The sequence below is a fragment of the Sinocyclocheilus anshuiensis genome, unplaced genomic scaffold, assembly GCF_001515605.1.
Source record: "Sinocyclocheilus anshuiensis isolate Anshui unplaced genomic scaffold, SAMN03320099.WGS_v1.1 scaffold371, whole genome shotgun sequence".
Classification (NCBI taxonomy): Eukaryota; Metazoa; Chordata; class Actinopteri; order Cypriniformes; family Cyprinidae; genus Sinocyclocheilus; species Sinocyclocheilus anshuiensis.
In genome coordinates, this window is record NW_015549597.1 from 299,924 (window position 1) to 310,885 (window position 10,962).

Genomic DNA, 10,962 nt, shown 5'->3' on the forward strand with positions numbered 1-10,962 from the left:
TACAACCCCGCCACAGACACTGAATAAAGGTACTGTTCATTTTTTACAGTTCTAAATTACTGTCCCTTATGAGGCGACTTGTTATATATATATATATATATATATATATATATATATATATATCATAAAATGATTCTTATTGGGATACCGATATGATTGGAATCTTCATATTTTTTCAAAAGTACTATTCACTTCATAATGGATATAACACTTTCATGTCAAATGAAAAATGACTTCAGAATATTTCACCTAATTGGTACAAACAGATTTAACAAACTTTGTGTGCAGGGAGGGTAAGTGGCAGCATATTTCTGGATTGAAACCGTGGCTTTCCATGACCTAAATACAATGACCTCTTTGTTGCGCAGCCTAGTCACTGTTTGCATGAGCTAAGCTTTCCTAAAGGACAGTGACTTCTCTACAGTTTGCACACTGTGGCGTGTCATAGACCCCATAGATCTTAGGGCTTTTTTCCTGCTAGTAAATCGGAATGCATTTGTGATGTAAGAGATAACACATGACAGCCTACGACAGCCTTTCATCACAGGGGATTTATTCAAGCAGTTTGCTTAACTTGGTAAACTTTTAGCCCTTATAAACAGCATACATACCGATCAGGTAGGTGAGGAAGAGGTTATGCACTTGTTGTCCGATCCAGGCCACAGCCACAAGACTGCTGATGACGGAGAGGAAATACTGTAGAGAAGTAAAACAAATGTGTTACAAGGAGTACACAGAGGAGCCTATTTTCTACAGAACTTACAATAATATACACAAACGCTTTCACTTGCACACACTATTTGGTTTGAACAACATCTGATCAATAAATGTATATTTACCGATCACTGTCTTAATGAGCGAGTCATTCAGTCATTCATTCAATCATTGAGAAAGCAAGTGACTGCTAGATCACCCAAAAATGAAAGATTTGTCATTAATTACTCTCCCTCATGTTGTTCCAAACCCGCAAGACCCTCGTTCATCTTCAGAACACAAATTCAAATATTTTTTGATGAAATCTGAGCTTTCGGACTCTGCATAGACAGCAACACAACTACCACATTCAAGGCCCAGAAAGGTAGTACGGAACTCAACAAAATAGTTCAATAATCCATCTGACATCAGTGGTTAACCAGAATTTTACGAGAAAGCTACGAGAATACTTTTTGTGTGCAAAGAAAACAAAAATAACTTTATTCAGCATTTTTTCTCTTCCGCATCTCTGCTGCCATTCACAAGAGTACCACGATGTATGCATCCAAAAATATCTTAATTTGTGTTCTGAAGATGAAAGAAGGTCTTACGGGTTTGGAATGACATGAGGGAGAGTAATTAATGACAGAATTTTCATTTTTGGGTGAACTATCACTTCAAGAATGGGTCATTAAATCATTGGCTCACTTGATTCGTTTAAAAATGTGGATTCATTAAGGGAAAGAAACGACAGTTCTGCTGTGGCTTTGTTCTGAACCATTTCTGTTCGTGAAATTGAGCTAAACAGTTGATATTGACAATATTGTGTCTAACATATTTACTCAATATCACATTTGCAGTTTTACAGATATTAGGGAAAAACAGCACTCTTGTTCAAGTGATATTGCTAAACTACATATGATATAAATATCATAAATATACAAGACAAAAACCCACACAGGGTCATGCATTTTCTCTTAGGGGCTCAAGTGCTCCTTAATTATGTATAAGTAGGGCTACGCACATGTTTGTTTGTTCTTACTGCTGAGCAACAGTGATAAAGCCAACTTAGTGGTGTGAAATGGCAGCTTGCTTTGAGTGTGAAATGCTTACGAGTCACTAGTAAATTTGAAGACATAAAACAAGGAAGGTGCTGTCAAATGAGCATACCATTTTTGGCTTTTCTTCCTTCAGGGCAAACAGACGTTTCCACCAGCCAAGTACACGGCGCTGAGTCTTCACAAGGTTCCCACAGATCTCATGGAAACGCTGCTGCTGTTCTGTTGTCCTGTGCAGGAACAAAATAGTGCTCAGAAAACATACACGATAAACAAACAATGTCTTTATGGGTAACATAAACACATCATAAATGTTCACTCATAAACGAAGAGGGAATCGGTTTCCATTTCTGCTTAGCCATTGCATTTTATTTCTGGGCATAAAACATGACCATATTGAAGGCTTAAAACTTAGAGCCACAGGAAGCTGCCAGATACTAAAATAAATGCCAGGGGTCTGATCTCGACTCGCTCTGCAGAATGTGACGTGCATAGCAAGACCTCTCACTGCAGAGTGGAGATCCGCTGAGTCAAACCAACACTGTGCCTGACACTGGACACTCAGCAGCAACTGCAACCTGTCACTCAAAGACACCAGAGACCTGAACTAGAGCAAGGGAAGTTGCCAGGGGAGACCAGAAGAGGCAAGAACATACATGCTGTGCAAATACCTATGTGTCTTCCCAGAGGATCTGAAGTGCTCTGAAGAGAAACATGCTATTTAATTAACCTCGCTAGTAGACGAGGAGAGTGTTACTTTAGAGCCTGTGGCCGAAAGCAGGACTTGCTGTCGTCTCTTCACTCACCATTTGTTAGAACCAAAAACACGGGGGGCAAGAGTGGGCACCAGGTAATCAGCCAGGCACAGGATCATGACACTGCAGGACAGACCAGTAAGCACAGAGGGGTCCAAGAAGTAGATTAGCCTGCCAATGACAAAATAGATCATAAACTCTTGCATTCATTTCATTTTTTGATGATTGTATGCAAATTGTCACAATAAAAAAAAACACAGAGTGACACACGATTAGTTCATAGCACAGGATGTTTCTGAAATTAAAAGGAGGAAGAGTAAAAAAGGAACTCATTCTTAAAAAGACATCACTATTAAGAACTATCCTTTTCTTTTAATGTTTTTTTTTTTTTAAAGCTGAAGCATCTTAGGTGCTTTCACACTTGGTTCGATTGCTCTTTTGCTTTAGACCATCTACAAATGTTAAACCTTAAAATAAAATGTTAAGGTTACTACTGCATCTTTCTGAAAAAAATAAAATAAATAAAAATGCAGCGATTGATATTTAGTTTATTTATAGCTATTTCTAAAGCTTCAATGTATTGTCATTATAAAATAACTTCATTATCGTTTATTTAATTCCAACAAATAAGTTCTTGTTAAAAACTAACCAAATTTAAAAATAATTTGTCACAGGAGAGACTTGGTGTTGATTCCAAACAAAAGGAAATATATCGGTATTGGCATCGGCTATCTGCCAAAATGAGTTGAAAAATATCGGCAAAAATCCAATATTGCGCATCCCTACTGGCAACATTATTCTAAATTCAAAAATAGTATTCTATTCTTCCAGAACGTAAATTACTGTATATAAGCAATGATTCCACTGGCATTCATGACATCATTCTGAATATCAGATAGATCAGATTACAACATCATAATAGATTATTATAAAAGGCATATGTTTACAATGTGTAACAACCTATATAATCAGAGGCTGAAGAAAGCAAGTGTTAATGGTAAAAAACCATTAAATACTTCAAGGACTTCAGCTTTCAGCGTGTAACCTTATCTGATTAACTGAAGTGAAAGATTAGGCCTTTAGTAAAGAAGCAGCTCTAATGCATGCTATGAACCGCAGACTCACATGAACAGGATTGTGGTGGCGCCCACTAATACTGCTGGGTACCACGGCTTCTCCCAGCGCAGGACCTGATCTCCAGCCAGGATCACCTCTCCCCATCCCTGCAGCTGCTCTTCCAGCTGACTCGTCTCTTGAGCCTAGAGAAGTGCTTTCAGTCAGTAACAGAGTCAAAACAATGAGTTCTCTTACGACAGATGACATGGCATTATCGGAAACTGTTGTACAATGGGAGTGTCATGAATTCATGGGATGGGCACATCCATCAGGAATGTCAAGAATGTTAAACAGACACCAATATGAATTATTATCTTATCAGGGATATATTTTAGTTGTTAACATATACGAAGTAAAACAGGAGAACATAAATGGCTTTTAAGACAACGAGTGTGAAACCCTGTGTTCAAACCAGCAGGCCATATTTTAAAGGGTCTGTCCAGTTACTTCCTTTATCTGTGATACATCACGTAAAAATATAGGTAGTTCAAAATTTAAAGTGTATTTTAAAAGGCTAAAGCATAAACGTCAACCACAGTTCTTGGTGGCTTTAATTTACAACTAACGTAACGTTAATCTCTAAAAAAAATGCAGACTAGGATGTAAATACTTTAGTCAAGCTTATCTCCAGCGACGCTCAAACTAATTTTAAATTACAAATATTTATCAAAAGCAAATAACGTTACTTGTTAAAAACGTAATATATTAAATATGTAACAAACAAATACATTATCCCTAAAACCATTTAGTAAGACGCTAGATATACCGAGTAATCCGTTTCGTTAGCACCGAATTAGTTAGCTTGCTAAGATCTTATCACGCAGTTCATATCCGTGGCGTTTAACTTACCTTCTATTCAGTGCATTCACAAGACTAACATTTACAAAATTAAAGACAGATTAATCTTAATGGTGTCCTGTCATGCTTTTGTTTAATCTGTTTAAGTTGTGACAGCAGCAGAAGTCCGCGTAGCATATTGCTAAAGACAATCATAAGATATACATTTCGACAGCAGGCGACCTGCCTGCAAGACGGAACATTAACAGACCACTTACCAACAGATTTGCACTTTTATTATCGCCCTCAGCCATGGTTTATTTTGGTGTATTTCAGATACTGTGTTGCTCGGAGAGCACGATTATATGAATCCGCCTCCCCTGTACCGCGGCACTGGCAGTCTGTCAACCGACCGTTATTTTCAGGATGTTTTTATCTGAAACTCGGGACACAAGGACTCATGGGAAATGTAGTTCACTAGTAAAATACAAGGGGGAACCGTTCACAAATATGGTACAGGGCCTAAACCGATAAAGACATTTCCCCCAACAAATGAGCAGTGGAAGGTGTGTAAACTCTAATGGGTGAAATGCCTAAAAGGGTTGAAAATGTACAAACCAAGCTGTGGGCTCAGTAATGATCTACTTCGGAATAGAGCCAAAGATTACATTTCCCCTAAATTAAAAGAAAAACAAAATTCACATATTTTACAATAATTTGGGTAACACGGTTGAATGGCTGAGCTTAAAAAATGCATTACCTACAAACTATAAAATGTGTAAGAATGGAGAAAAATGGAATAAGATTGATATTTCTTCAAACTATGCTAAAGAAAGGGTCCAGATAATGGTATTTCACAGGTGTACATTTTTGTAATGGTGGAAAATCGTGTGAAAACAAAGGGAGAAAGCTTAGATGCAGCCACAACTTGGGATGGGGCTAAATGTTAGTTTTGGTAAATTAATATAGTTTATGGTTTTAAACTATTAATTTACTATTTTAATATATAATATAGCTTGCAGTTGTAATATATGGTAGTTTTCACTACAATTGAATATTTCAATATACATTAAAAATAATGTTTCCTTTTAAAACAATCGAGAAGGTCAAATATAAGTTAAAGTGTCGAGTAACCAAAACCTGCATTTGCTAATAATTGGATACAAAATGTGTCATGCTCAAGAACAAACAGGCTTTCAATATTAGGTTACTACTGTATTAACCTCAGGTTAAGCAACGTAACCACACCTGTAATTATGAAAGGGGGTCACAGCACTGCTTTTAACACTGGGTAATGAAGCCTAGTTCCTGAACAAGGTTAAATTGCAGTACAAAAGGTAGAGAGTGTGAAATGCTGTGGTAAGTCTAAACAAGTTAAAATTCCAATTCCGAAAATTCCAAGTGTAAAAATCAGACAAATATGAACAAAAACAGCAAATGCTTGAATGAAGACCCAAGAGGTTTAATTATAGTTTTATTTGACCAACAAAGTGGAGTAAAACCATTAAGAGACAACAATTGTAACCATCACCACATCACTATTCCATTACTTATTTCTCCCACTAAAAATGTAAAACTAGGTCAAGATCAGTAAAACGCAAGCTTTAATGAGGACATGTATCAGCGGTGATACACTTCCACAGGCAAGTCAAAAAAAAAGGAGCAATCTAGACTAAATCCATAGCAAAGAAGGAAAGAGAGAAAGAATCTACAATACACAAACAAGATCAGAGATGCATACTAAAGAAAAGAAGCATTTAGAAACTGATTTGCACATCTCACCATATTGAGCCTGGGTCATACTCGAGGATCAAATCAAAGAGACCTCAGACTGAGCACTTGCCAACTCCAAGCACATTATTCATTGTGCCAAACATTCAGAAACACGTGACCGTGAATGTTCTCAAAGCCACTTTGCGGTTTGCCTTTTAATTGTGAAATCTGTGCAGTACATTGGTGAAGGTGTAAAAAGTATTTTTTTGCAGCGTTTCCTATATATACACTTGAGGGGAAAAGGTCTTTTTTGTGGTTAAGAATGAACTCTAAGGTCTGCCAAAGGCCTTCTGGCTTCCAATGGAGTCCTTTGAGCCTTCTGGTCACACAGCCCTCCACACCCGCTCCAGCAGGAGACAGCTCAGCCGTAAGTCGTGCCCGACCCCAAGCCATCCAAAAACGGAGGATCCCTCCAAGACCAGATCACCCTTTCCCTCCACTCTCGCACAAATGTAGTCTAGAAACTCGCTAATTACCGCAGACCTTCGCTCAAAGAGTGGATAAACTGTCTCCTGCAAATTTTCCCTGTGGCAAATCCTATTTGTTTTGATAGTTGACAGACATTTATTGTGTTGTTGTTGTTGATACAGGGGTTGGTTGGGGGGGTAGTTCAAGCCGCGTGTGCCTTGCCCCCCCCCCCACCCCGCCCCATCCAAGTTTGTCGCCTCTTTGATGACATAATCCACCTTAAAGAGAGCAAAATACATGGCATTAACAAACGCACACAACAGCAGCAGTAAGGTTGTATAGATAAAGGAGGAAAGCTCACCTGCTCAGTGACACTCATTCTCCTGTTAGGGTCCACATCTCTCCCTTCCAGTTTGGCCTTCACCCTCTTCCACACACTAACAGCGTAGGAATTCCTCTCTTGCACAGCTGAAGGAAAAACTGCTGATCAGTGATCTTAGCAAAGCTTCAAGTTGATTTCGTAAGAGGACTTCAATGAAAAGGCACTATTTTCCTTTAGAAGATACCATTATCCAAACAATCCATTGTCAGTACAAACTGTAATTTAAACGTCATAAGTTTAAACTGCCTGAACGTGAACATCAGTGAAGTGCTTTTCATACTCAAGTTAACATTGATCTATCGGTTAAAATAACTGCACATTGGCCCTTGTAGGTCAAACATGCAGATCTAAAGCTTCTAAACTACTGTTCAAAAGTTTGGGGTCTTTAAAAGAAATTAATACTTTAATTCAACAAGAACGCATTAAATTGATCAAACAACAGTAAAGATAAAAATGTAAAATGTTGCAAAATATTTCTGTTGCAGGATGTTTTGGCACTGAAGTTTTAAACTATACTGTATACTGTTTTTACTGTATTTTTGTTCAAATAAATCCAGCCTTGGTAAGCGAGAGCCAAAAAAAATTACCAACCCAAAACTTTTGAATGGTAGTGTATTTCTCAATAGTTTATAATTATTAAAATGCTAAAACATTGAATGCATGATCAGCATTAACTTGATGAATAGTGCCTTTTAATAGGCATCTTTTAAAATAACCACATATTGGTCAAACACACATATGTAAAATTGCTACATTTTAAATGGACCGATCTCCAAGATGGCATTCGCATCACAACTAACCTCTTCCAGTTTTGGGATCCCGCACGGCTCTTTTGGGGCTTGGGGCCAGTCCTTTACTGTTGATCATCAGAGTGCTGGGGGGAGTGTCCACCGGAGTCCCAAAGTTTCGAGGAAGAGCTTTGCGGGCATTCTGAGACATGCTGTCAGGCTGGGTCTTCACTCCACTGCAGCGCACTGCTATAGTAACAGACAAAGAGAAAGTTCACCTCAAAAAAGTTCAAACTCAAATCACCTACAGAAAAAAAAAAAAGCCATGAAAGAACCAAAGCTACATCTTAAACTTACCAGCAGCAAAGCTGGTCTGGACTGTGGAAGTGGGACTTGCACAGTCACTTCCTCTCTCAGTGACAAGAGGAGAGGCGAAGCTCACCAAGCCATTGTAGATGCTAAGAAAAAGAAAAAAAAAAAACATTTTTAACAAAAAACCCCTTGAAGGATTACAAGTTGTGTTCTGAATCCAGCACAAGTGCTCACCTCTGGCTCTGAAGCTTTAGCTCCTTCAGGGTGGCAGGGATCTCCTGCAGCAGCTCAACCTGCTCTTGGCTGCGTGGTTGACCTGTAGCTTGAACTACTGTGAAAAGCACTATCTGCACATTATCCTGCCATGCTTTGTATTCTGACAGGAACTGACGCACACTACCCTCATAAGTCACTTCCTCTCCCTCCACAAGGGCATTTTCCTCATCCTGCCAAATTGAAAAGCAGGTCTCATTGGAGTGTGCACAAAAGATAGATATTCGATAACATTTAAAACCACTTTTTATCAGCGGTTAAAGGTGACCAACAAACTAAACACGTCAAGCATTTAGCATCAGAGGCTTATATACCTTTGCCATGGCACGCAGGAGGTGCTTAACATCAGCAAGTTGGCGGTTGTGATTGGACAGGATGCCTTTAATGGAGTCTACCAGCAGCTGCAGGGTTTCGGTCACTCTCTCCAGCTGCTGCTCTCTTTCCTCCTGCATGGCTCTCTGACTGGACATCTCCTGGGTGAGGTGATTCTGTGCGTACACAAGCCACTCAGGCCCACCAATTGACAGATCCATGGCAGCACTCTGCAAAGACACGATCCAATGCTTTTCAATTAGAAACAGCGGACACCCAACAGATTATGGTGAAATGTTTTTTTTGGATTCCCAAGTAGTTAAAGTGATTTGCAGGGTTGCACTGATATAGTTTGACTAAATAAATGTAAATAAAACGTCAGAAACTAAAATAAATTGTTTTAAATCCTACAAGTGAATTCAGGCATACTATCATACATGTAGAGCAGGGGTGTCCAACCCTGCTCCTGGAGAGCTACCATCCTGCAGACTTTAGTTCCAACCCTGCTCTAGCACACCTGTCTGTAATTATCAAGCAACCCTGAACACCTTAATTAGCTGGTTCAGGTGTGTTTGATTGGGGTTAGAGCTGAAATCTGCAGGATGGTAGCTCTCCAGGAGCAGGGTTGGACACCCCTGATGTAGAGTATAAAAATGGATATTTAGAGTTTTAATTTAAGATTTAAGTTTTAAATTATTTTTAAATATATCCTCTAAAATGGAAGTTAACCTTTACGGATTCATTAAATATCATCAACAATGAAATATACAATACTGATCGATCGCTATGCACGACATTTCAAAGGTTTGGAGACAGAAGTTTTAAGAAACTGATAAAAGGAGAGTAAAGAAATGTATGATGTTACATGTTACATGTACCCAAAAAAATAATCACTATTTTCAACATTGATAAGAAGAAATGTTTCTTGAGCACCAAATCAGTATTAGAATGATTTCTGAAGAATCATGTGGCTCTTAAGACTGGAGTAATAATGCTGAAAATTCAGCTGTCATTACAGCAATTACATTTTAACTAGAGAAGTTATTTTAAATTGCACTTTACAACATTACTGTTTTTTTACTGTATTTTTTAATCAAACTTTGTGAGCATGAGGCTTTTTTCAAAAACAAATAAAAACTTTACTGACTCCAACTTTTGAATGGTTGTGTAGATATAGTAGGGGCACTCCGATTGATCGGCTACCGATGACTATCGGCCGATAATCGCTTTGGGATGTTTGATCGGCGGTCTCTATACAGGCCGATCTCAAAAAAACGATCTCAAGCTGTTGTGAGAGGTTTGGCACGACGGGCACCGTCTCAGTCTGTCCGACTCGGGTAAAATGAAGGTGAAGTACAATTCATATTTCTTCATTAAATAACTTTAATCTTATGACGAATTTGAAAACTTTCTGTGAGAATTTTACAAACAGTGTGAGTGAATCACCGCACGCGCTCCTCTCTTTCTCTCTCAAAATGCGCAAACGGCTTCAAATTACATCGCGTCTGTCTATAAGCGAGCTGCACGCTGTACAGTTGACACAGGAATTGTCACTTGCACAATTGAGGCAGTGTTGCATCGTCACTAAAGTTTACAAAAAAGCATTTCTTTTTAATTCTTGCCAGTGTTTAAACCATTCTCATGCGCTCTCCTGGAGACTGAGCGCTCATGCACACTCGGAAGCGTACACACATATCGTCAGGTTCACATGTTTGCAGTGCGTATGCGGTGCATATTTTTTTCGAGGTCATGTTAACGGATTAAAGCATTCACACTGTACACGGTTGCGGTCCGGCAGTGTGTTCCAGGCGCGGTGCGTCTGCAGCAGTGCAGAGATCGTTTCCACACAGAGTCTATTTTTGCTGTGATACATGTGCTGAATTAAAGTAACAGCGCATTGTTTGCGGTAAATGTGAATATGGATTGACACGAAAATGTAGTAATTACACCATAAATGCATATAATTAAAGTCTCCGGTGTTTCACAGTCAACACATAGGCTATGGCTTTTTGGCTAGGTTTAAAGGAAAAGAGCACTTTTATATAAACAAGGCAATAAGATGGCACTTGTGGAGGTAGGAAAACAAAGTTCTTTATGAACCGCAGGATTGCTTGTACTAAAGAATTAAATGCAAAAGAAAAGGCAGTAGAGCTGACTGTTTCGGTCAATGGTAAGTTTTAAAGGGTTAGTTCACTCCAAAATGAAAATTCTGTCATTAATTACTCACATTCATGTTGTTCCAAAACCGTAAGACCTTCGTTCATCTTCAGAACACAAATTAAGATATTTTTGATGAAATGTGTGAGCTCTCTGACCCTCCATAGACAGCAACGCAACCGTAATGTTCCCAGGTCCAGAAACGTAGTAAGACATCG

The 10,962-nt window shown here is 38.7% G+C and overlaps 2 protein-coding genes across 2 annotated transcripts in view; both read right to left on the reverse strand.

The window, feature by feature from the left end:
• arl6ip1 (ARL6 interacting reticulophagy regulator 1) overlaps positions 1 to 4,821 on the reverse strand; it is a 5,847-nt gene extending 1,026 nt beyond the window's left edge. The window contains exons 1-5 of the mRNA XM_016447001.1: positions 4,678 to 4,821; positions 3,632 to 3,765; positions 2,558 to 2,677; positions 1,864 to 1,981; positions 612 to 696 (exon numbers count right to left, since the gene is read on the reverse strand). Coding sequence (XP_016302487.1) covers positions 612 to 696; positions 1,864 to 1,981; positions 2,558 to 2,677; positions 3,632 to 3,765; positions 4,678 to 4,713 — 493 coding nt within the window. The 5' untranslated portion in view covers positions 4,714 to 4,821. The remainder of the gene's footprint in view (positions 1 to 611; positions 697 to 1,863; positions 1,982 to 2,557; positions 2,678 to 3,631; positions 3,766 to 4,677) is intronic.
• Positions 4,822 to 5,628: 807 nt separating this feature from the next.
• The window catches only part of smg1 (SMG1 nonsense mediated mRNA decay associated PI3K related kinase), a 43,048-nt gene continuing 37,714 nt past the window's right edge, over positions 5,629 to 10,962 (reverse strand). Inside the window, exons 57-63 of the mRNA XM_016446947.1 lie at positions 8,590 to 8,817; positions 8,237 to 8,448; positions 8,048 to 8,148; positions 7,763 to 7,939; positions 6,942 to 7,048; positions 6,815 to 6,858; positions 5,629 to 5,647 (exon numbers count right to left, since the gene is read on the reverse strand). Of these exons, the coding sequence (XP_016302433.1) occupies positions 5,629 to 5,647; positions 6,815 to 6,858; positions 6,942 to 7,048; positions 7,763 to 7,939; positions 8,048 to 8,148; positions 8,237 to 8,448; positions 8,590 to 8,817 (888 nt within the window). The remainder of the gene's footprint in view (positions 5,648 to 6,814; positions 6,859 to 6,941; positions 7,049 to 7,762; positions 7,940 to 8,047; positions 8,149 to 8,236; positions 8,449 to 8,589; positions 8,818 to 10,962) is intronic.